Source organism: Nicotiana sylvestris, chromosome 1 (genome assembly GCF_000393655.2).
Source record: "Nicotiana sylvestris chromosome 1, ASM39365v2, whole genome shotgun sequence".
NCBI lineage: Eukaryota > Viridiplantae > Streptophyta > Magnoliopsida > Solanales > Solanaceae > Nicotiana > Nicotiana sylvestris.
In genome coordinates this window covers 160,081,250-160,107,178 of record NC_091057.1, presented here as the reverse complement: position 1 = coordinate 160,107,178, position 25,929 = coordinate 160,081,250, and the positions used below count along the sequence as shown (strand labels likewise).

Genomic DNA, 25,929 nt, shown 5'->3' with positions numbered 1-25,929 from the left:
TAGTAGATGCTTAAAGTCTATCTTGATTCAAGTTATATCCCGAGTTATGGGCGTTTGAAGAATCTTTTCATGACTCCTAGTTGGGAGTGAAGTAAATTTCATGTTGCGGTATGAGTACAGACTCAGGAAGATCAAGTTACTGTGCAATGCTTATGGTGGTGGAAGGTATACGAAAATGTTATATTGAGGCGAAGCAGGTGGGTTATCTCCCGTGAAGTGTGCTGAGGCGGTGTGATCCTCATGTGAATGACAGAAGATCTCATGTGCAAATGAATTGTAAGTGTTGAAGTTTGAAATTTTTGGTTCACTTAAGAGAGTGAGTTTAACTGTTGTGAGATTGCCAAAGAGTTGAAGTACTAGATGAAATGTGTTTAAACAAGCTTACAGAGGATTTGAGTTTAACCTCACTAAGGTATTGAGGCAACAATGGAGTATATGCGTTATGAGTATAGTGTGTTGTGATCTATGGCTTCGAGCCAAGTTGGGGAGCTTGCTATTGGTTAGCGGATTGTGCGGTTATGTACTATATTAGTTCCGATTTGATGCATGGTGCTGAATCAGTTCTGGTTATGGAAATTGGGCCGAGAATGGCACGAGTGAAGGAAAATTTTGACAAGATGTCATGAGCTCGGATGAGCAGGAGATAAGTTTCGATGTTTACGGTAAGTTGGTATTGTCTTCAGCGTCACCTAAGATTGGTGTTTTGTAAAAAAAGGTTTTGCGTCTTGGTTAATGATTCTTGATCGCTCTTCAGCGTTAGTGCGACCGGTGGTTTGGAGGTACGCTCCAGATATTGTTATGGTAGGTTGTGGGAGTGTGTCCCACGGGAAGATTATATAAGTGTGGCATGTGACCACTTGATTGATTAAAGATGTAAACCAAGTATGAAGTTTGTGATTGTGTCGTTAAATTGAAGATTCATGCTTGGAGGGCACTAGGCTTATTGGGTTGTGAACTGGGGAGGATTACTCTGATTGTGATGATTATTCTTGTGAGTTATGAGAAAAATGGGAGTTATTATGGACCTTTAAAAGGTTATCAAACTAGTTCAGTGTGATCAGAATCAGCTTGCAGTCGGTGGATAGATTTAATGTGAATAATGGCTCTATATCAGGCCAGATGTGTGCATTTTAGTAACGCGGTCCTCATGGAGGAGTAGTTAGGTTGATGTTTCGTTGTCAGATATTTCGCGTAGTAATGCATTGCACCGTGTGAGTTGTAAGACGGCTTGAGAAATTGCTATGTGTTGAGAATCCGCGTAGGAATGACGTTATATGAGCATCTTGGCTCTTGAAATTCAGACTGTACATCGCACCTTAGTTGTGCTTGAGTTTTGTAGCTTATAACGCTATATGTCCCTCAGAGATATTATTATGCACTTAGCATGCTTACGACCGATACTCAGTATTTTGTTGTAATGAGCAAATTTAGCTCGATGTGCATCTACTTATGTGAGATCTATGTGTGGATCGGGTGGCACGCCGCCATGGGTATATTATCTGAATCGGGTTGCACGCCGCAACAGTGTGATATTGAGTATAATTTTCTATATGCTATTTTGTATGCCTTGTTTCCTGTTTTCTAAGGAAAGTCTGTATTAGTGCGTGAGATTGATAATTCCTTCCAGAGTTCGTTTTCTTTTTTTCTATCGTGTTCGAATTGGTAGCCTATTGGCATATTAGGGAATCATATGCGGCTTTTGGTTATGTCTGGGGTGGCTTATTGCCTGAGCAGTTCGTAATGGGTGAGACGAGATAATTGAATTCGAGATCAGTGCAATCTGAGTATATGAAGTAAATTAAAGGGCTAAAACCATTGTTTGGTTCATAATGAGGTGATAGTTCTTGCCAGAAGTATAGACCCAATGAATTGTTGACTCGGCGATGTTATGAATTTATATAGATCTCATCCGTCGTGTCGGTATTGTCAGAATTTGAACAAGACCTATGTATGTCATGCAGAGCATGGGATGTGTAATGATTTTTCTTCTAGATGGGATCAATGGAAGTTCTTGACTAGTTGAATATGTAAACGTTCATGGTTCGGAAGGGAGGTGAAGTCCTCATGTTACCTTAGGATGATATGGTATGTGCGATATGTTGTGAAGGATTGAGATTTGCGTGTGTAAGGTTATGGTTCAGTTCTGAATGGAAATTCATAACATTCTTAGGCAATACGGGCAGCTTTAGGTGATTAGAGGGATGAGCTTCAGATGATTAGGGTGAATGATCTTCAGATGATTAAGGAAATTGTATTTCTAATCATAGTGATTTGTAGAGGGTATATGTTCCAGAAAAAAGGCCAATGTGATTAAGTTGATGGCACTTCAATAGTATTGCAACACTTTAAGGCTGGACCGACTGCTGATATTCGAGTTGCTTATATGGCACATGGAAATTTTAGAGTATTTATCGTGGAATAATTGGGTATCAAAGGTGTGCATGTATTCACACGGTGGAAACTGGAATCAGGTATGATGATTTGTGTGCCATATGGAGTTGGAGACTGGGAGTTCTCATGTACAAGCTAGGTTGTGGTGGTGGATCGTGTGTATTCGGCACCGTTTAGCGGCAATCGGGATTTGGAGGCTCGAGTGGATCTTTGTTTGCTGGTATGTCAGATTTTGGATGTGATGTCGAAATTCAGACTGGTTGTCTTAGTGTTGAGTGATTCTAAACTATTGCGCTACGGGCAATACCGAAAATGCCACAGGTTGAGTGATGAAGTGCATTGGATTATGTTCTAGCAGAGTGGTTTATATTTCAAAGGACCAGCGGACGGTTGGGAAGGATTGCTTTCTTAATTGGGCATTCGTGATGGATGTCAGTGCAAAGGTTGCTATCATTAATTCAGTTCCGGTGTTGGGGGACTTTTCAGATGAGTTTCATATGGCTAGGCATGTCGCCGGGCGAGGTTGTTGATTTCGGTATTAATTTGGTGCTGGGCACCGGATCGTCTGGCTCCGATAGGAGTTGTAGTAGTGGAAGTCGAGCGGGATGAGTAATTGGGTATTGCTTGGTAGATAACGTACCAGTTATGTTCTATCAGGTTTGCGTGGTGTGTGTTATTTGTTTCACCATGGGTGTAATGATTTGCTTTGGCTCCAGACATCAATTGAGCATAGTTGTCGATTTCAAGCATAGTGACTTGAGGTGTTTCATGTGGAGTAATATTTGGATAGGATCGCGCGTTGCAGCAAAGTTGTGTGGAAACATGACCTTGCGGATCAAATTTGTGTGTCCTATTTCTATGATGTGAGATAGGGTCTCAGCCTTGTGTTATGGCAATACTAGTGAGTTTGAGGTACAACTCTCTCAGTTGAGTCATTTTCATGATTTGAGTATGTTCGGACCGTTTCTTATTGGTGCACATGTTATGCAAGTTGTGGCTTAGGCATGTATTGATGTGTCATGTCACCTGAGTAGTGTGTTTGGTCAGAAGAGATTGTTGAAATCATTAACGAATGCGAACAGATTCGATTTCAGTATGTGTGATGGGTAAATATTGAGGTTCGGTTCAAAATTTGCTATGGTAATTACTAGGAGAGAAATGACTTCATGAATGGTTGACATAGGAAATGGTTATGATTTATTGCGTGTTTTCTTTATCATTGGCAGTATGTGAAAGTGTTGGAATGAGGCTTTAGTTGTTAAGAGGTTTCCTATCGATATTCGATTATTATGTGCAACTACTGTGAATAGAAATTATCGTTTCGAGTGTTTGAGTTATATGGTATATCAGATAATTGCACCTGATGTTGCAGGTATGGGTTATTACAGTTGGTTCGGGCTTATTCTGAGTATGGATGTGAAGTTCTAATCTTGTGTATGATTTCGGAAGGTGCAGTGTGGTTCTATGGTTTATGGACTAGATGGATTGTGAAATTTCAGCTATGTTGTGTTATCGGACCTATGCGAGATAGGGTAGTGTGGGATCACCCACGGGTATATTCTTGGTAAAGTCGTTCAGCTATTGGTTGTCTTCTAGGATAACTCTGGGTACGCTCGAGGACGAACGTTTGTTTAAGCTGGGGAGGATGTGACGACAGGACCCGTCGTCTCGTGAGTTACCGCCCCGTTTCCCTCATTTCCTATTTCTTTATGCTTCATATCAGTATTGGGTGTGAACGAGTTGATTTGAATTGGTTTTAGTAGGAAATGAGACACTTAGTCTCTTTAAGGAAGGTTTATTTTGGAAAAGTCAACCGGACGTTGACTTATGTGTTAGAGGGATCGGATTTGAATCCCGATGATTGGGTTAGCTTCGGGGGATGATTTATGACTTAGGAGCGCGATCAGAATGCATTTTGGAAGTCCGTGGAAGGATTTGGCTTGAATTGGCAAAGTTAGTATTTTGGCGAATTCCGGTTGATAGGTGAGATTTTGATCCAAGAGTCAGAATGGAATTCCAAGAGTTGTTGTAGCTTCGTTAGGTGATTTGGGATATGTGTGCAAAATTTCAGGTCATTCGGACGTGGTTTGGTTGGGTTTTTGATCGAAAGTGTTCGGAAGTTTTTAGAAAATTAGGCTTGAATTCGATAAGTTTTGGGTAATTTGATGTTGTTTGAGGTGTTTTGATGATTGGAAGAGGTTTGAATAATGTTATGAATTATGTTGGCATGTTTGGTCGGCGTCCCATGAGGCTTGGATAAGTTTTGGAAGAGTTTTTGGAAGATTTTTGTCGTTTGAGCATAAGCATGTAATGATCCAAAGGTCCATTTTTAGTTCTATATATCGAAATTTTATTTCGAGATTTCCAGAATTTAAACAATGAATTATAGGAGTGATCTGGAAAGTTTGGTCTAATTTCATCAAGTCGCGATTGGGTTTTTGACACGAAACATGAGTTAATTGTTTAACGAGCTAAATGGGTATTGAACTGAGCAAATGAGCTCCGAATTGAGTTTCGACTGAAGGGCTATGTTCGTATTATTATTCGTGACTCATAGGAACAAGAATCATAAAATTCTGAGTTCGTATGATGGAGTTAGAGCCTTTTTAGTGAAACGAAAAGTTGTTGCAATTTTCTGGGCAGTTTCTGCATTTTTCGCACGTATGATTCGGGCAGTCCGAGAGTTTTCTCATTTTTGGAGCTATGGAGCTCGGATTGAAGCGATTTTTGAAGCTATTTTCATCATATGGATTGGGGTAAGTGTTATATATCCAAAAGTGATTATATTTAATGATTTCATGGTTATTTTCATCAAGAATTAGTGAAACAAATGGAAAAAATTGGAGAAAATTTGTAAACTTTTCAAAAACGAAAATTCTAGATTTGGAGGCCGAATTGTTATCGGAATTTAGTAATATTGGTATGGTTGGACTCGTGGTTGAATGGGTTGTCAGATTTTTTGAGTTTCGTCAAATTCCGAAGCGTGGTCCCGGGGGTCGGGTTTGAGCAATTTCGGGATTTTGATGTTAAATTGGATATTTTCGAGTGGGCTTCGCTCCCTTAGAATATTTTAATGATTATGTACTGATTGTGGCTAGATTTGGAGCATCCGGAGGTCGATTCGTGCGGGCGAGGCATCGCGGGCTAGATTTTGGACCGGATCGAGGTGAGTAATTGATGTAAATGATGTCCTGAGGGTTTAAAACCACGGAATTTCACATCGTAACGCTATATTGAGGTGACTTGCACGTCGGATAATGGGCGTGGGGTAGATCACCATTGGGGATTGTGACTTGGTCCATCCCGAGAGATATTTTACTACATTTTTGGTTGAGACGTATACTTTATTATTGTGAATTGGGCTTGTTGCCATGCTTGGGGCCTTGTGCCGACCTGTAGAACCCTTAAGGGATTTTTGACTGGTTTTCCTCACTTATTTTGTTAAAGAATTTATATCCTCAGTTATGTTTCCAATTGTAGGCTTCTTGCCAATTATTTGAATCCTTCAGGGATTGATATCACTTCTTTCGCATATTTTGCATATCATTTGACCTCAGTCCAAGGTTTTAAATACTGTTTTGCAAACTCAACCATCTTTCTAAGATTTGAAAACTTAAATGATATTTCGGGCTGAGAACTACTGTTTTACAAATGCCTAAAGGGCTTATGATGATTTCTGGACTGAGCATGGATCGGGCTGCGCGCCGCAACAGTGTTATATTGATATTGAGGCCGAGAGTCTGGTTGATTACATTGATATGGAGGCCGAGAGCCTGGGTGATTATACTGAGATTTATATGAGGTCGAGGGCCTAGATTTGATGCCACGAGATGGCTTGATATTGCGCTTGGGCTGTAGGAGCCCCTCCGGAGTCTGCACACACCCCTAGTGAGCACCGTCGACGATAAATAAATGGATGGCTCGGGCTGCACGCCGCAGTGGGTACTAGAATGTACCATCATATGCATTGCATTGCACTCATGCATTTGTTTTTATCTGTTATACCTATCTCAGTATTTGGTACTCTGACTTAATTGGCTTGTTGCTTCACTATTTGTTGTTCTAAACTGCCAATTTATAGTTTACTTTGTATTTTTCCATGATTTCTTATTCTGAGCCTTTATTTATGTTTATTACTCACTGGGTCGGAGTACTCACATTACTCCCTGTACCTTGTGTGCAGATCCAGGTACAGTACAGGCTGAGTGAGGATTTGTTTAGCTGAGCAGCAGTATCCGGGAGTATCGAGGTAGCTGCATGGCGTTCGCAACCTTGATCTCTCTCATCTATCTCTATCTTTTATTCTGTATTTTTCCTAGACAGACTTATAATAGGTGGATATTCTGTATTAGAGGCTCATATTCGTGACACCGTATTCTGTTGGGCTATAGTGTGGTATTTTAATTGAACTTCCGCATATTTTATTATTAATTATACACTTGAATGAAATGACTTAGTAAATTCTCTGTGATATTTATCTATAATCTGAATAAGAATTTGGGATAATGTTGTTGAATGGTCGGGCTTGCCTAGCAGTGTATTGGGCGCCATCATGACCGGGGTTGGGGTCGTGACACCTTTTTGCTTGAGTTTTGGACTCAAAATGTATACAAGTAATCCCGAAAGCTTACATGATGTACTTGTTTGCAGTGTTTGGTCAAAAAGTGACAAGGAAGTCAAAATCAGCTCAAAAAGGAGTGAAACCTGCTCAAGTACCAAGAACAAGTTAAAGCACTACTACAACAGTAAATCCACCGCAGCAGCAATAGCCCCAATGCGACCGTAGTGCATTTGTTGCGGTCCGCAGTGGAAACGATCAGAGAGATGCAATTTTGGAAACTCAAGTACTGCGATCCGCGGTAGATTTTTTCGCGGCCGCAGTAGCCTCATCGCGACCGCAATTCATTTTATGCGGTCCGCGGAGAGGGGATTCAGAGAGCTGGGAGTTTGGAAGTTAGAAGTCACTGCGGTCTGTGACCCATTTTATGCGGTCTACAGTGAAGCCACCGCGGCCGCGGTGCATTTTATGCGGTCCGTGGTGGCCAAATTCAGAGACCTAGCAATGAAGCTAAAAAGCTTCACCGCAATCGCAGTGCATTTTCTACAGTCCGCGGTACCTCCGTCAGAGGTATTTTTGTCCAAAACATTCGACCTTGTATAAATACTTCTTTTTCACATTTTTAGGGTATCTTTATCTTATCAAAGCACGTGAACGACAACTTTAGTCTATTTTGAGTAAATTGTAGCTAGTTTAACACTGGATCTTCAATTCTTAGATTGTAATCATATTATATTGGTTATTCTTCATCTAAATATCTGATTTCTTCCATTATTATGAGTAGCTAGACCCATTAGCTAGGGTTGTATCTCAACCCTAGTGTGAGTATTTGATGGGATCTTTTGTTTTAAGGCTTAGATGTTTATGGGTAATTGATATTTGGACCGATTTGTGTTTTCCATGTTGAATTAGTGGTTGCAAACACTAATTTGTGCCTTTTTGACTTGGGCTTTTCTTGAGAAAGAGAGCTTGAGTCTAGAAAAATCAGTCCAACAAGGAATTGAGGTGTATTTAAGAAAGTGATAACCCCAATTAAAGGGTTAAACCTAGAGATAGTAACACCCGACTTGAGCCTATATTGCTTGCATAATTTTGACACCCAATTGATCTTGAGAAAGTCAATTAAGGGAAAGTCACTCAAGCTACTGAGAGGTATAGAGTGAATAGTTCCTTGCATTGGCTATATTGCAATCCCCAACATAACAACTTTGCCTTAGGTTTTAGATCCCGTCAAATATTCACCTAGGAGAAAGTCATTTCCCTAGTGACACTTTAACCATTTAGAAAACCTTACAAGCATTCATACTTAGTTTAATTTCGCATCTCATTAGCATAAAATTAGAAGTAACAAACGATTGGAAGTGTAATTAAGATCACTACGCACTGCTAGTTTAGATATGAATCCAAATCCCAAACATTCTAGCTCTCTGTGGATTTGATCCCGACCTTCTCGGGTAAAAGATGCATCGACCACTCTTGCAACTTTGTAGTGGTGTAGGGTTGGACCCGATCAGTGGTTCCTGGAAAAGAAAAGAAAGTGTGTCGACTTGTTAAGTCACTTTATGGACTAAAACAATCACCCAAACAATGGCATGCGAAATTTGACTAGAAAATGTTGTCAAATAATTTCAGACTAGTGTATTTACATTAAGAATACTCTAAGTAATGTAGTCATTATTTGTTTATATATGGATTATATGTTGATAGAAAAGGCACATGAAATATGTGAAATGTGGGGGCATTTAGCTTATGCATAACAAAAGCTAATATTAGACGTGACGTATATATTATATAGAAGAACTAGATGATATAATTTTTCGAACCTCATGAATCCTTAGGGATATTGATATGGTAATCGGTGAATTCATTACTTGTTCAGTCTTAGTGATGACTAGTGATGAAACTATAAATTCGAAAGTTGTTTGTGCCTTTCCAGAAATGATTTGTTCTTTCTTGAACATTTATAATGTTTAGCTCTTTTATGAAAGGGTGTCACTTGGATGTCTGCAACTTTTTATGAAAAGTGCATTACATGTTTCATATAAACATGACCGTTCATGAACAAATGTATTAATACGTTGGTCTATAATGAGGTGAACCAACCGATGAACATGACCAAAATCCATTCCAAGTTGGATTTGTTTCATGAATGAAGGTGCTATAATTTGCATATCATATAGACGTATGAATAAATAACATACAAATCATTGAAAATGGTGGAATGATTGCGAAATGTGTTATATATTAAAAGGTTGTGGCCATAACTGATGCCATTCATTCCAGCTGTTGTTACAATATACTATTACTACATTAAGTGTAGTCAATAATCTTATATGCAATCGAAAGTCGAGACGTATTAGTCTACAACATAAGAAAGTTTGCATTGAACTTTCATGACAATGAAACGAGTTTTGAAGTATTTGAAATATACTCCAAATTATGCTTTGCACTACAATAAGTATCCCGCGATAATAATGCTTTGCACTACAATAAGTATCCCGCGATAATAGAGGGGTATAGTGATGCAAATTAGATCACCGGTTCAACTAATTCCAAATAGTCGATGGAGAAGCGATGTCTTGGAAATCGTCCATACAAATATGCATTGACCGCTCTACAGTGGAGGCTAAGTTTATAGTCTTAGACAAGGCCGGTGAAGAAGTTGAATGGCTTCGAAATTTCTTGGAAGATATTCCATTTTGGCCCAAAACTTTGGCACATATATGTATACATTGTGATAGTCAAGCGGCAATAGGCAGGTCAGGGAGCATTCTGTATAACGGAAAATCTCGTCACATTTGACGAAGACACAATACTGTTAGACAACTACTCTCTAGAGGTGTTATCGCGATTGACTACGTAAAGTCAAAAGATAATGTATCAGACCCACTTACAAAAGGCATATCTAGAGAGGCAGTTTAAAGATCATCGAAGGGAATGGGGCTAAGGACTAGGACAAGTCATCATGGCAGTAACTCTACCTAGAAGACTGGAGATCCCAAGAGGTAGGTTCAAAGAGATCAAACAAAGTTATGAATGACGGTTCAATATTGTCAAATAACTCAACCCATTCTCGTGATGAAGATAATGTTCAGAAATCAAGGTAAAGCATTTAAGGCTTTTTGATGAGTCAATAAAGCTTAAAGTTTTTTAATGATTTGCTAAGTCTGGCAGGATATGACCAGATAGTGTGTCTATAGGATTACACATTCAGAAATCACCTATGCGAATGTGAAATGTAATCCGCTTTAAGGGGAATGAAAGTAAAGGCCCATTCTCTAAGCACTCATAAAAACAAGCGGTGTTCACGGCTGAAACAAACACAACCGTGGGAACCAAAGACGGTTAAGGATTGATTGTGTGACTTATGGTTGTCTAAGTATACACCAAAGCTCGATGGTTCAAAGATATCAAATCTACCGATTGACCGAGTATATCCGACATAAGTTCACTACAGAAAGTTCAAATGGAAACCTACTTATCCAGATGCGATTAATCCTTACTTGCGAATTACACAGTATTTTCATGCATGTTTTTCCACATATGTCAATTCCCCATTCATGTGGGGGATTGTTTCATTTTTTCTTTAAAGGATGTGAATGAGAAATGGAAGAGGCACCTTTTGGATTGCACCTCTCCATCTCACCCTTCCTTTGTCTGTAAAAATTTAGAGGCTTGGCCTCATTTTTCAGACATGGAAAATCTGAAAACTTCTCCCCTCTTTTCTACATTGTTGCATTATTTTCCAAATAAATATAAGTGTCAAGTGTGATTTGCTCTATTTGTTCAATTCGCTGAATTTCTGTGATTTGTAGTGCCGCTATCACAGAATAGTTATTCCATTCTATTCTGGGAGGAATTAATCCATAACCTTGGGCAACGGTGAGGGGATTAAATTCCTTAAGGACACACTGTGCATTTAGTGGGCTCGGAATTATTTTACAATTTGTTTATTGAACTAAAAATTGTTTGCTTCTCTGATTTTCTAATTTTGAACACAGTATTACCAACAGTTCCTTGACTAGAAAGCTCTCACAGAAGCATGGTCTCCCCAAGCCAAAAAGGGGATCTTTTGTGTTTGCTGAAAATGTGAATGTGTCTGATGATTTTGTCTCTAGTGAAAATGTAATGAAAGAATCTGGTGATAAGTCTGTGGAAGTGTCTGTATCCGGGATGATGGAAGAATTGGGTGAAAAGTCTGTGAAGTCTGACCAAAAAGGAAAGAATGTTAGCAAGTCAGCTAAAAGAAAAGCTGATACTGAAGAGGAACCTGGTACCTCCAAGAGGGAAAGAGTTGGTGATCCAAGGAGTGTTGGAAAGAGAGATTGAGAAGTCAAAAGGTGCTATGGGGCCGCATATTTGCCCCTGATATCTTGGAGGAGGATGGTATGAGACAGCTGGTTGAGATCTGTGAGTTCCAACAGTGGACACATTTGTTCATAAGTGATGCTCCAAAGGTGTATGAGGAGGAAGTTCAAAGTTTCTATGCCGACTTATTCAAAGTTGAGGATGATCATATCTGTGTGTTGGTGAATGGAGTTGATATGGTAATGGACTCTACTTTGTTGGGGTCTATTCTAGGTGTGCCTGCTAAAGGGTTGTCTAGTGTTCAAGGATCATGTTCTCAAAATTTCAGAAATGCCATCTTGAAGGATAGAGCAGTTCAGCAAAGGGAACGGGTTCAGAAGAAGGCCCTCATCCCAGTGTATCAACTGCTATTTGAGATGGTGAACAAGGTATTGCTGCCTCGAGCTGAGAGAAGATCTATCACCTCTTGTGCAGACCTGTTCCTCATGGAAGCACTGGACAACTTCACTACCATCAACCTGTCTGGGATCATGATAGAGTACATGAATAAAGTGGCATATTTTAAAGATGGTAATCATGGGCCGCCTTATGGGTTTCTTCTCACCGAGGTCTTTGAGAACTTTAAGGTTTCTCTGGGACAAGCTAAAGTAGGCACCAAGAAGCAAACTTTCTCCAAAGCTACTTTTGAAGAATGTGAGTGTATTGAGAAAGTTGGATGGGTTGGAAGCACTTCTACCATATCTCAGTTGATCAATGCTCAGAACAGTGCTACTGCTGAGATAAGGCAATTGAAAGCAAGGAATGATATCCTTCAAACTCAGTTAAGTCAGCTACAGGAGGCACCTGGTTCCAGTAGCTCTCAAAGCGAAGAGGTTGCTCGTCTGACAAAAGAGAATGCTGAGCTCAGGAAATAAGTGGAGGATCTGAAAGAGAGACTGCTTAACGGATGCTCGAATGGATTTAGTCCACCAAACCTTTGCCTCTGCATCTAAGCCCTCTCCTTCCAGTGCTCCCTAGATAGTATCCCCTCGGTGTCAAGTTTTTAGTGTTGGTTTATTATGATCTAGTTTGTGGTCAAGTCCCTTAGTGTCAGCTCTTATGATGATGTTTGTGGTATTTTTGTTGTTGTTATGAATTGTGGATGGTGGTAATAACATTGACCTTGCTCCTGTTGAAAAATCCAAATTATGTTAATGCAAGCTTTTCCCTTTTTGTTGTATATGACTTGTCTTTATGCTCTGTTTTTAGTCATGTTGTGTGCACACAGGTGGCATGAGTTAACTCAAGCTAGACTTCTTTTTGCTATAAGCTTGTTACTATTTTTTTTATGATGCCAAAAGGGGGAAGAAATGTGAATGTGCATAATTGAATAATGATGATGTATACTGATTAAGGGGGAATACAGATTCAGGGGGAAAACTTAAGGTCTTTTTGGTTCACTGTCTGGTTCTGTGTGGCTCTTTCTGGGATTTTTAATTATAAGTTTGTCATCATCAAAAAGGGAAAAATTGATAGGTTACAAGTACCTTGTTTTATGTTTTGATGATCTAACAAATTTACGGTCAAGAACCAAATAAGGAACCTATTACACATTCTCAAGACCTTAAGATCAAAAGGTTCCAACTTGGGATATGGTTCAACTCTTCAGAGTCGGAGGAACAACAGAGGGAACAAATAGCTACCGTTTTTCGAGGAAACTGCACAAGTCAACTGCCCTAGCTGTAAAGTTTCTCCTGCACACGCTACAGTGCAAAAACAGTGCAGCAGTCACCTTTATGGGGAGTGTCTTTTACTTACCTTACTTACACCATCGGAATTTTCCACCTAAAATTCCCCTTGTCATTTACTTACTGCAATGTGTGTGTGTTCTGTTGAAACTGATACAGAATCTGGTTCTCTGTAGAGTTTGGTGGACCCTTAAATTCTATCATTTTTCAATCTCACGGAAGAATTAATAAATTGAAAGAGAGAGCTTCTGGGTTGTAGCTATACAAATAGGGATTGGGGGACGTTAAATAGTAAACTAAACGAAGATGACGTTGTCCAATTGGCCGAAAGAAGAAAATGGATATACATATTCTGCTGATAACTAACTTTACATCTGTATCCATATATTTTATAAGTATAAAATCATCCAAGTGCAGACTATCAATACTTACAGCAATAGATAAAACTATTCATACGTCAAATAAAAAAAACAAATCATATACATGAAGTACAACATTAGGGACATCAATGCTATCTGTTTCTTCTTCTCAGTTTAATTTTCTGATATCAACTACCAAGAATTGTACTATTGAGTAAAAGAAATATTAGACATGTCTTAGGAGGAACTGAAAAACTCTTAGTAACCAAAATCAAGTACTACTGTCCAAGCACAAGAAATAATTAGTCTTACCATCTTCCATTTTCTGCACCAACTTTACTTTCTTTATCATCCTTGGAAGATAGTGCCAGCTTCTCTCTTAAACTTTCAACCTTTTCTTTCAGTGGGGTGACACTAAGGGCAGCAGCAATTCCCTCCCTGATCTCAGTTTCCAGCTCTTTTACCTTTTCTGAGCTGGAATCTTTCACAATCTCTAGCTTCAACTCTTCAATCTTCTCACTTAGACCTGATCTAGTCACAGCTCTTTGAATCTCCTCCTTTATCTCCTCATTTACCTTTGACAAATCCTCTTCCAATTCTGGAGCAGCAGCAATGTTCGTCCTTTTGCGCTTGCCTACTATTTCCAGGTTGGCTGACTTTAGAACATCCTCCAGCTCTTTCTTAGCTTTTTCTACTTCCTCCACCAGATTCGTATCCAAAGGTTCCCCGTTTGATAGCTTTTTCGAAGCTGCGTTTAAAAGCTCTAGCTTGGCTTTTACAGTTGTTGGAATTTTCTGATTGACTTCGCTTTTTAGTTTCTCACTTTTATTCTTCAGCTCGATGAGCCTGCTAGCCATGTTCACAGTCTGTAGCTTTTGCTTTAAACCAAGATATGCGCCAGGTTGTGACAGCTTCTGCTTAAATTCTTGCATAATCTTATTAGCTTTCTCCTGCAAAGACTTGTTAAGTGGTTGATCCGGAATCGGGGCTCTTTGCAACTCTAGTTTAAGAGATTCAATCTTATCTTGCAAGCCCATAGCTATGAATGCTTTTGTTATCTCAGTATCTAGATCTTCTTGGAGCTTCTCAAGGACTTGGGTTGTAACAGGATCAGATGGTCCCTTAGCTTCTAGAATCTTCTTCCTAAGATTTTCAAGCTCTGATTCCAAATCAGCAGGCTGTGTGTTAGCCTCGGATGGCTTCATTTTGCGTTTCCTTTCAGGTTCAACCTGAATGCCCTCCTGGAAACCTCCAATTGAACGAAATTTAAGCATCCGGTGGTGAAGCAACTGTTCTGTATTCATCCTTCCAAGTTCCTGTATTAGGAAACCATGGTGAAAAATCAACGCAAAACTACAAGTGAAAATGTAGAATATAAGCCAAACACTGAAGGATTCATTTTATAGATCAACTATGTCTCAATCCCAAACTAGTTCAGGCTGGCTAAAATGTTAGAATTCGTCACTTGACAAATTCAGCAAGCACCATTAGATAATAGTCTAGTATATGGTAATTCTATTCACTCCTATCCCACAGAAGTGCGCCCAAACTAAAAACTGGCATCCTTGGTACAATGTAGAATTGCCTCTGTATCATTAGCTGTTACTTTCTTTCCATTTCCTCTTACAATATGAAGCCAATTGTTACTCTTTCTTGAGCAAAAGCATTAGCTTTTGGTAATTTTCCAAAGACATTGGGTATTACCGCCATGGCCTCGACAATAGCATGTTTAATCTGCTGAGACGCCCAGAAAGGATCGGCATGGGCACCACCCAAAGGTTCCTGCAAGAGATGACAAACAAAGCCAATATTACAATAAGGATGATTGGATGGGTAAAATAAGCAAATTGTTTCAGTTTAACTACTGGAAGCCTTCACCATGAATTTCCAAATCTTTTCCTCTCTAAAACCAATAAGTATAAGGTGAAAAGTATATAGATGGCAAGAGTTCTTACAGGAATAATACCATCAGCTATCTTGAGCCTGTAATGTTCCTGAGCTGTGATCCTCAGTTTTTCAGCTGCCTATTCAATAAAAATTTCAGTAACGGTAACCATATTTTCACAAACTTCATACACAATATCTTGTATACCTTTGGAGCTGCTTGTGAAGATTTCCATAATATTGCAGCACAAGCTTCAGGACTGATCAGAGAAGCATAGACTTTGTAAAGATATACCAGAGACCGAGATAATCAAGGATACAATGCGAGAAGTGTAGAAGCAACAACTACAATGTCACGTAAAGACCAACATGATAAAGCAATATTGAGTGCCCCAAAGGATTGCTAGAAACCAATCCCTGAATCTTCAAAATCAATGCTTAAACACATGTACAATGTGTCGACATCTTTAAGCTGACACAGTATGCTTTAGTTTGTCCTTGATACAGTAAGCTGACAGTTGATATTTTGCTTACATTTCAGGCACAAAAATTATTTTTGAACTTGAACTCTTTTTATCCTTCAAAATGTCACATGCCCGATAAGCAGTTGAACAAATTCACGGCAGAAGGGAAAGAGAACCAGTTTTACCTAGCAACATAGAATGCTGAGTTTTCCAGCATTAACAACTTGTTTGCACATCCAATAGCAAGAGCACCGCCTGAACCACCTTCACCAGTTACAACCGTAATGATTGGAACTTTCAGCCCAAACATTGTCCTCAAATTATGGGCTATAGCCTCACCCTACATGAAAATATTGGAGGAATTTATAGACGCTACGACCAAAACTTATTCAATAATGCAAAATTTGATAGTCAATGCAAACATTCATACCTGACCTAGCTCTTCAGATCTTAAATCAGCGAAAGCCCCTGGGGTGTCTACAAATGTAACAATGGGGAAGCCATGATGATCAGCATATTTCATCATTCTCAAAGCCTTTCTGTAGCTGCAAGGTGGAGATTTAGTAGTTACCAATCAAATTTTTTGACTAAGCCAACCTTGAGTTATTATCAAAAAGGACATTTCCTTGTAAGCTACTGAAAATAAGTGGACTCTAAAATTCTGAATGACTTGAACAATTGTAAAATTAAATGTGGAAGCATGTTGAAAGCCTAATGTGCAAACAACTTCAGTTTAACTTGTCAAAATTAACCTGTTGATTGCACATAGAACGGGTTACTTTGGATGCTTGATAGTAATTACAATCTGTGCACATTCGATAAGCCTATTAGTTCTATGAAAGAGAATACTTGAAGCATACCCATGAGGGGTTGGCATTGCAAAATTCCGCATGATGTTTTCTTTTGTATTTCTACCTTTCTGGTGGCCAATGAAGAGGTAACTTCTGCCTTCAATGCTCCCAATGCCAGTAATCATGGCTGGATCGTCATAGCCAGCACGATCTCCATGGAGCTCTACCCACTTCATACATAACATAGGAATAAGATCCTCGAGTTGTAAGAGAAGCTGCTAACAACCATTGGCGAAAAGCAAATATCACAAGGTATACCTTCTCTGTCATATTTAATATATGATCTAGAACAGTTGGTCTATTAGGGTGTCGAGCAATTTGGAGGCGTTGAATGGGTGTCAAATGAGTGTACAAGTCCTTCAGGGCCTGAAAGTAAGGTGTATATATATATATATATCAAATGGAACAGAAAAAAGAGTTCGTCAAATGACTATATTTGCAAAGGTATCACCAAAACAAGCTGATGTCCTTTGCAAAATGAACAATACAAGGTGTTACTTTATAACAAACCCTTTTAGAAGTTAAAAAGTAGATAGTTTCTCATAAGTTAGTAATACAAGGAAAACGACACTTAGCGGACTGTTGCCCTCTTTAAGATCAGTTTAGTTCAAAACTAACACAAATTTTGGTAACAAATATATACAACCAGCTATCTATTGTAAGAGTCATGTGAGTTTACCTGCTGATACTTGGCTTCCAAGGCATTAATCTGATCAGTGAAATCCAATCCAGTGTCTTCGGCCATTCTACGCACCTGTATAAGAAATGAGTTGAATAAAGCACCAGTTTTCTGATTCAGGCAACTACTGTCAATAGCATGAGTCTACATTCCCGGTGCCATAATCATGAATTAGCCACGCTGGCACCACATACTTAATTTATGTCAGCAATACATACATGTAACGGCATATATAGCCATTGATAATTGTCATTGTACACTTTAATTGGCTATAACCAAACATCATTTGTAAGCAACTCACCTCAATAAGCTGTTTCTCTAAATCAACCAATGGCTTCTCAAAGGCAAGAGTGACTGGTTTCGGTTTCTCATCAAGAGGCTTAAAGAAGGAAAGATACTTTAAGGGTGTCTTAGTGTTTGGATCAATATCACCAGGCCACGGGTAATCATGCTTCTTCCACTTTTTTATTTCAGCACCAACGCGGAATTTCTTCCGCGTCCTCACTTTGGGACCTTCCAAATCATTCAAATTCAGGCCATACAACCTTTTGGTAAGAAATACACTCCCAAGGGACAACTGTGGCACAAATTCAGAAGTGAGGTCCTCTGAGTTTCTGCCTCTTCCACAATTCCCAACTGTTAGAGATAAGGTAGCCATCTACTCTTTGAATGTGCCAAACTGCAAAATCAGCTTAAATGCCTTACAAGCCAAATATCTGCATTTCCCACACAGAGAAACAAAATTAAGAATGAACATGCAAAAGATAGACAAATTAACATCAATTACTTGTTCCAATATGACCCTTGTGACCAGGAGGTCACGGGTTCAAGCCGTGGAAACAGCCTCTTGCAGAAATACAGGGTAAGGACCCTTGTGGTCCGACCCTTCCCCGTAACCCGCTCATAGCGGGAGCTTAGTGCACCGGGCTGCCCTTTTTTTTTACTTGTTCCACTATGCTTGACAGTAGGAGCAGTAGTGAGGGAAGACATATACTTGAGATAATAATAAGTAATCAAAAGAGTTTTATCCTCAAAAAGTAATTATGTGAGTTCCATCAATACTCATTTTTCAAATATTTCAATAAAACATGTCTTGAAACTTGACTAAGACAAAGATTTCATCTTTATACTTAGACACCATATATAAATAACAATGCTGAAGAGCCTAGCTACACACATTAGCAACAAAAGCCATTACACAACTCAATCACACCCATTAACAGAAGCATCAATTCTTGGTTTAAAAAAATTCTGAGCAACCCAAATGAGAAATGCACAACTGGGTAAACAAAATCAAGCAGAAATGCATTACAAGAAACAAAAAGTTTGGGCACGTAAGACAACTGTAGCCCTAGTAATATCCTCAACTATTCATCTTAAATTTGAAATTATGTACTCTTATCAACAAAAAAAGAAATGAATAAAATAGATGGACAAAATATCAACTGAGAAAGAATATACCATGGCCGAGCCAAGAAAGTATAGAGCATGAAATATGGAGCTGAAAATTCTGGGGTTCTCCTTTTCTATCAATATAATGGCTTTTTTGGTATGAATAGGCTAGCAGTTCAAGAACATGAACCAACGGTTGAGATAGAATACATGTATATATGTCAAGTTATCAACTGTACAAAACTGAAAGCTCCTTTTTTGGCTGTAGATGATACTAATGGATTAGTATTTGGAAAGTCATGGAGGTCCCCGCCAAAACATGTCATGTCCAAAGCCTGTGACAGGTAAATTTTGCCTTTTGAGGGGACAAATTCTTGAGCTGACTTGTTACAGAAGAACACACACAATATTACTAGTGTTTATCCAAAGTGTTCCACGCTATTTTTATTTTATGGGTTCTAGAAATTATTAGATTTAGAAGTACGATTTCAAATATTTATAGTTAAATTCTGAATTTAATACTACATACATATTTAATAAACAATTTTAATATTAAAACTGTATGGGTCAAAATCTAACCAGACAAGAATCGGCGTGAGGGGGGACGGAGAAAAGTTACATGGGACTGTCGTATCTCGCTCAAATTGACAAATCAATGTTCGACCTTGTTGAACTCATAACGGGACGTAATTCGACCTCGCATGAATTTACACCCCTACGGCCTCCGGCCATCGCCAGGCGGAAGCAAAATTCGACCTCGCTCGAATATACAAGTCAAAACAGACTTCGCCCAAGTTGGCATGTCCGAATTCGACATCGCTCGAATATATAAGTCAAAACTGATGTCGCTCAAATTGGCAACTCGAATTTGCAGATCAAAAGTGACTTCATTCGAACTCACGAAATGGGATCCGATCTCGCTCGGATCAAGCAAACTAAATTCGACCTTATTCGAATTCCCAATTAAAAATCAGGGACTCATTACGGGGGAAATCCGAAGATCGTTTTCGAAAAAAGGGGGGGGGGAGAAAGTCAAAAGATATGTAACCAAAGGCAAAGCGACTATTTTATTCAGGTGTACATGCGCAACAGTTGCGCCTTACAAAAGGCCAAAAGCGGGCCCCCCAGGAAAAAATAAAAACAAACAACAAAAGAACTAAAAAAAACTAAGTACAAAAGCTGCAAAAAAAAAATTCACTTGCCATCGTCTCCATCGTCGTTCTCCCTAGCATCGTCGTCGTCGGAAGGAAGCCCATCTCGATCTCAACACCCTCGCTGGCCTCCGGTGTCGTAGGGTCATAACTGAAGGCAAGACGAGCCTCGCGTGCCTTCGCCCGAGCATCTTCAAAAGCGGCCTCAAGAACACTCCCCGCCTCCCACAAACCTTTGTATATATCTCGTTGGGCCTCAGCATGGACCCATAGCTCATACAAACGCGGGGGACAGTAGCAGAGGCAGATTCTTGAGGGATAGCCTGAGCCAAAAGTTGTGCCTTCTCGGCCTCAAGAGCCACAACCCGGTCTCCCAGGCTCGACGAAGCTTCCCGATCAATTTCATCAATCCGCTCCTCGAGTCGCGCCTCCTTCAGTGTGGTCATCGCCCTCTCAGACTCCTGCTTAGACCTGAGGATGTGGATAGTGTCTTCTAGCGCTGTCGTCCTCGCTAAAGCCGACACCCGAGCCCATCGGCTCTCTCCAACTCGGTCACCTTCTTTTCTAGCTCGGCCACCTTCTCCATCCATTCTGCATTTAAATTGGCGACTCTGGTTGCGTTTTGTTCAAGCTCGGCTCGCAAAGACAGCACCTTCGCTTGAAGGTCTTCACACTCCGCCACAACCCCTTTTCCCACTTCGAGCTTCTCGTCTTTGGCATGGAGTAACTCCTCAAGCTCGCTGCATTTGCGGATAGACAACATCAATTCCTCATCCCCTTTCTCCAATTCCTTCCTAACAGATTGAGTATTACTGCCCGACCTAACCTGCGCGTGCATCTCACGGCACTTGTTGCGGTACCAGCGATACTTCGCGACCATTTTCAAAAAGACTTCGGCCCTAGTCTCAGCCCTACGAGCACTCTCGATCTCCAGCATGTGAGTCTAAAAAAAGAGAAAAAAAAAGGGGGGAATCAGCGAAGGCAAAATAGAACAAAACAATGAAAATGGCTAAAGGAAATTCACCCTCAAGGACATCCTCGCCACACCACGTGACAAAGCGAAATCATTGATCTCCCGAAGAGACTCACTTTTGGCGGTAGTACATAGAAGGTCGACTTGAGGCACCAACTCCATCGTGTCCTCCAAAAGGTTAAAATTCAATGGAATCTCGAGCACACGAGAAGGACCTTCCGCCCTCACATCGACCCTGGTAAAGCCTTCCTCGAACATCCTCATATCCTTAAGATCGATGTCGGAATCCGATTCACAATCATCCACCATCACGCCCTTCGACCTCTCATTAGCTGAAGAGGGGGCGCGGCCTTGTCAAGATGACGATGAGCCGCTCGGAATAATCGTGGTAGCCCCCGAACTCTATCTCCCTACCACGGTGGTCTCTCCCAAGACCAAGACAGGCGTCGCCTCCGCACCCAAGTCGGTGCCACTGCCAGCTTCAGATACCGCCAAAGTAGGGTCACCCCTCGAGGATATCTCAACCAAAGATGCTCCATATGACAACCTCCGCCTCTTTGACGGTGCCTCTTCGCCATTGTTGTAGGAAGGTTCATCCGTCGAATGGACTGCGAGGACCGGAGTGTCTGACTGGGGAGCAACCTCCAAATGAACAGGCCCAGTTGCGGACGTGGTCTGCCGAGCAACCAAACTTTGGGTGCTCTCACCCGCAGTTGCCCTTGGAGTGGGTCGGACAGAGGAAGCCGGATGGCAGAAAGCAAGCGCAGGAGTCCTCGTCCTTCTCACTCCTTTCTGACCTGCTAATGAGGAGATTCGATCAAACAAAGATAAGGTAAAAGAAACTACGGAGCAAAGAACAATGCAAGACCACAATGAGCCAACTCACCAACAAGGGGTTTGCGCCCAAACTTCTCATGGAAAGGTGCCCATTCGTGAATCCCCATTGTATGGGGGAGAATCGTGCTCACCCACTCGCGAATATTAGTGACTAGCAGATGAGGTACTCTCTCGGCTACAAAAACAAAAACAAACCCTCAATGAGGACATTAAAGGGAGACGGCCGACGACCATCTTAAGAAAAAATGCATAAAGTAAAAAAGAAAGAAAGACCTACAGGTGAAATTCCATGTCTCAGGAAACCATGCCGGGGTCGACACGACGTGTTTTGTCTGGACATAAAAGAAGCTCTCCCAAAAGAGGCGATTTGCCTTGTCATCCATCTTCACTACCAAACTCTTGGCTCCTCGATGGCGCACGTGAATCATCGTAACCCTAAGAAAATGGGGGGCGAATAGGTGAAGCATGTGTCACAGAGAAATCCCTCGGTCGGCCAGCTCCGCGTACTTGATGAGCATAAGGAAAATCTTGTACGCGTACGGAGAGAGTTAAGCCGGGCAAACCTCATAGAAGCAGCAGAAATCCACCACCAAGGAAGGTAGGGGAAGCATATACCCGATTGATACGAGCACGATCGATGAAATTGCAATCAAGGATCTGTATTTACCATCTGGACCAATCACGAGACCTAAAGCTAGAAAGGCTCAAGAAGTAATGCATGGGTTGGTAAAAAAGCTACTTGACATGAGATCGGAAGTCATAGGTGTGGATGAGAATCTAAAATTTATACACGTATATCAAGTGAGCCTAAATGGAGACACTCATGAGTAAATGGTGATGAACTAACTTGTGATTAACTCTTTTGCATCTCTCTTAATAATATATTTTGTAATACTTTATTTTTAGAATATATTACTTTGAGTGTGTTTGTATTTTGTTTTGTAGGCATGCAACATTTGGTAAATACTTTGGGAAAATTGGAGCAAAGGAGTGATACTTAATACTATCCAACATTCACAAAACTATCCGAACAATGGCCCAACTTCAAATATTGATCTGTTCAAGTATAGATCAAATTGGGATACAAAATTCATTATGATTAAATATATTGAAGTCTAAATTCTAATGAGCCAAACCGTTCTTAATTTGGAGCTTTCTACATCAAGTTATGGCCATACAAGCTACAGTTGTACAAATCTGGACAAAATCACACTAGTCCACTTCGAAATTAGTTGTGGAATAGAATACAATGAATTTAGCTATGAAACTTACCAAAATTGTAGCCTCATATGTCTTCTTTTCAGAAAATTAAGAATTGTGCAATTTCAACACTCCTATACAAAATTATAGACTTTCTACCAAGATTGCATCAATCTGCCAAGATTTTCAATACAATAGATTCAATCATTCATACTTGGTAGAAAACATTGAATTGAATTTCTCTTGTGAAATCATTTAAAATATGCAGCAAGTAGTTAGATGGTATGACAATATTTGTAGGCCACCATAAGATTTTTTGGATGACTTTAAGGCCTCCATTGTTGAAGATTGCATGTTGCCACCATTGAAGACCATTTTAGTATTTATTTTTATACTTGTAGTTTGGTAAAGAGTAGTTGAAATGGCTCTATAAATAGCCGCCACTCCTTCATTGTAAGATCAGATTATTGAGTGTTATATGAAATATATTTCTCTTTGAGAGTTTAGGAGAGTTCTCCTTAAGTTCTACCAAGAACTTCTCTTGATTGCTTCAAGGATAGTTTCTCCTTGTAAGTAATCTTCTATCTTATGTGATAGATTAGGTTACTTGATTATTGCTCTTGAGGTTGTGGATTTAATATATCCATGGTTGCTTGCGCTTATAATCTTGGGGTCTAATCTCCTTGTAAGTTTCATACTTTTTATCTTTTATCCTACGTCACTTCCTATCATATTTACGTTATATATCTTTTGATCTTTAGGTTTTGCATCATTTAGTATCAAAGCCTTGTTGATTATATTGTCTTATATATTTGTTCAAGTTTTGAGCTCTTTATTTAAAAAAAAGGAGATAAAAAAAATATACCCAAAAATACTATAATCTAGTGGAGGCTTTTGTTTCTAGATTTTTTTAGTCGTCTATTCTTATTTTTCAACAAGTAGTATTTTACTTAAATACTACCTATTGTGATTTTTTTTGTCCTCTCTGAATCAAATCAAGTTATGATTAAATCCATATAGTCAATCCTCTGTATTCAGCTATTCTTGCTGAATTTTGTTATTTCCTTTGTTTATTTTTTTCAGCATCATTATTTCTTCTCTTGTCAACTCATGAACTTTTTATATTAGAATTCTACAATAGAAACTTTCTTTTCAAGTCATCCAAATTTAGTTACTTGGCAGAATTACAAAGGAAACCTCTATAGTAGTAAAAGGCTTGAGTGCAAAAAAAACCAACACTATTGAGGGACAAACACGAGGGTTGTGTGAAATTGAGCGAGTGTAAACACGTGAGGGAGTGTTGTGAGGCCCTAATTTTTTTTTTGTATAAGCATGTCACATGCAGGTAATGGTCATTAAAGAACAGGAAGTGTAAATGCCAATCCAGATATAGTAGTTGTCATTCAAGCGATGCAACGAGAATTTTCAAGGATGAGCATGAGATTAGATAATATGTAAGAGAGGCTGGAAGAAAATGAAAACAGGAGAACAATCCCAGGGAACGAAAGGAGGCAAGAACAACCACGTGCACAACCACGGGTTGGTGAAGAACACTTCGATGGTATTGAAGGAGATAGTGATAATGACTATATTGATATGGGAAGACATGGTCAAAGAGGGGGTAGAAGAGGAAGACTGCAAAGGGGATTTAGGAATGAAGAAGGGGTTGATAGGAATTTGGGTAGTATTAAGATGAGCATCCCTTCCTTTCAAGGGAAGAGTGATCTGGATGCCTATCTAGACTGGGAAAGAAAGGTTGAAAAGGTGTTTGATTTCCATAATTACTCGGAGGAGAAGAAGGTAAAATTAGCAATTACTGAATTCATCGATTATGCTTCAACATGGTGGGATAAGATAGTGGTGAATAGAAGGAAAAATTTGGAAAGACCAGTTTCTTCTTGGGAAGAGATGAAGGCTATTATGAGGAAACGATTTGTTCCCTCACAATACTATAGAGATCTTCATAGGAAGCTTCAAACCTTATACCAAGGTACAAAAGGTGTTGAGGAATATTACCAAGAGATGGAGATGTCTATGATTAGAGCCAACATTGAAGAATACCGCGAGGCAACTATGCAAAGGTTCATTAATGGATTGAATAGAGAAATTTCAAATGTTGTAGACTTACAACATTATGTGGAGATGGAGGAACTTGTGCACATGGCTGTAAAAGTCGAAAGGCAGCTCAAGTTCAAGGGTCAAAACAAGCGGCCTATTCCTAGTCCAAGATGGGGAAAATCGAAGGATACATGCAACACTTCTTGGAGGGGAAATTGGAGTAAGCCAAGAGATGATAGAGCTATCCAAAGGCCTAAAGAAGACAAAATCAAGGAAAACAAAGCTCAAGGTACTAGTTCATTCCCTACTAATACTAGAAACAGAGATACTAAATGTTTTAAATGTCATGGGGTTGGGCATATTGCTTCTAAATGTCCTAATAGAAGGACAATGATTTTAAAAGCTGATGGGAGCTTTGAGACGGATGTGGAAAGTGATGATGATGATAGTGAAGATGTGGTTGGCGCACCTCACTATGAGGAGGGTAGTGATGTTGAGTCACCTCTAATTGGTGAATTGATGGTGCTAAGGAGAGTCATGAGTTTGCAGATAAAGGAAGATGATGTTCTTGTGCAAAGAGAAAATATCTTTCACACCAGGTGCCAGGTAAGGGAAAAGATTTGTTCCATGATAATTGATGGGGGTAGTTGTACTAATGTAGCAAGCATAACTATGGTTGAGAAATTGGGTTTACAATGTTTAAAACATCCTTCTACTTATAAGTTGCATTGGTTAAATGATAGTGGAGAAGTGAAGGTGAGTAAGCAAGTGATGGTGCCATTTTCTATCGGGAAGTATAATGATGAAGTATTGTGTGATATTGTGCCTATGCAAGCATGTCATATTTTGCTTGGCCGACCATGGCAGTTTGATAGGAAAGAAATGCATGACGGTTACAAGAATAGATATTCATTTGAAAAAGATGGAAGGAAGGTGACACTTTCACTTTTAAAACCGAAGCAAGTTTTTGAAGATCAAATGAAGTTAAGAGATTCTCGTGGGAATAAGGAAAAAGAAAGAAAAGAGCATAAGAAAAAAGAAGAGAAAAAATAAATGAGGGAGAAAGAAAGATGATTTTGTGAATATTGAGAGACCCA

General features: G+C 39.7%; 2 protein-coding genes across 2 annotated transcripts; one reads left to right on the top strand and one right to left on the bottom strand.

The window, feature by feature from the left end:
- Window positions 1–13,421: 13,421 nt before the first annotated feature.
- LOC104214953 (acetyl-coenzyme A carboxylase carboxyl transferase subunit alpha, chloroplastic-like) lies at window positions 13,422–18,788 on the bottom strand. The gene is made up of 11 exons (XM_009764687.2): window positions 18,683–18,788; window positions 17,523–17,937; window positions 17,222–17,296; window positions 16,801–16,908; window positions 16,552–16,712; window positions 16,122–16,236; window positions 15,877–16,031; window positions 15,436–15,487; window positions 15,299–15,367; window positions 15,048–15,125; window positions 13,422–14,659 (listed from the first exon to the last, which is right to left on the bottom strand). The coding sequence occupies exons 2-11, from the start codon at window positions 17,877–17,879 to the stop codon at window positions 13,652–13,654; spliced, it is 2,178 nt and encodes a 725-aa protein (XP_009762989.1). The 5' UTR covers window positions 17,880–17,937; window positions 18,683–18,788; the 3' UTR covers window positions 13,422–13,651.
- Window positions 18,789–24,370: 5,582 nt separating this feature from the next.
- LOC104214955 (uncharacterized) lies at window positions 24,371–25,885 on the top strand. Its single transcript, XM_070155663.1, has one exon. The coding sequence runs from the start codon at window positions 24,371–24,373 to the stop codon at window positions 25,883–25,885; it is 1,515 nt and encodes a 504-aa protein (XP_070011764.1).
- The last annotated feature ends 44 nt before the right edge of the window (window positions 25,886–25,929 follow it).

Excerpts from the sequence above, each read along its gene's own strand:
- LOC104214953 (XM_009764687.2), bottom strand. The coding sequence starts at position 17,879 with ATGGCTACCTTATCTCTAACAGTTGGGAATTGTGGAAGAGGCAGAAAC. Across the intron at positions 16,909-17,221 it reads TGGAAGCCAAGTATCAGCAG|GCCCTGAAGGACTTGTACAC; the intron begins GTAAACTCACAT and ends CCTTACTTTCAG. Across the intron at positions 16,237-16,551 it reads GCAATGCCAACCCCTCATGG|CTACAGAAAGGCTTTGAGAA; the intron begins GTATGCTTCAAG and ends TCCACCTTGCAG.
- LOC104214955 (XM_070155663.1), top strand. The coding sequence starts at position 24,371 with ATGGGAAGACATGGTCAAAGAGGGGGTAGAAGAGGAAGACTGCAAAGG.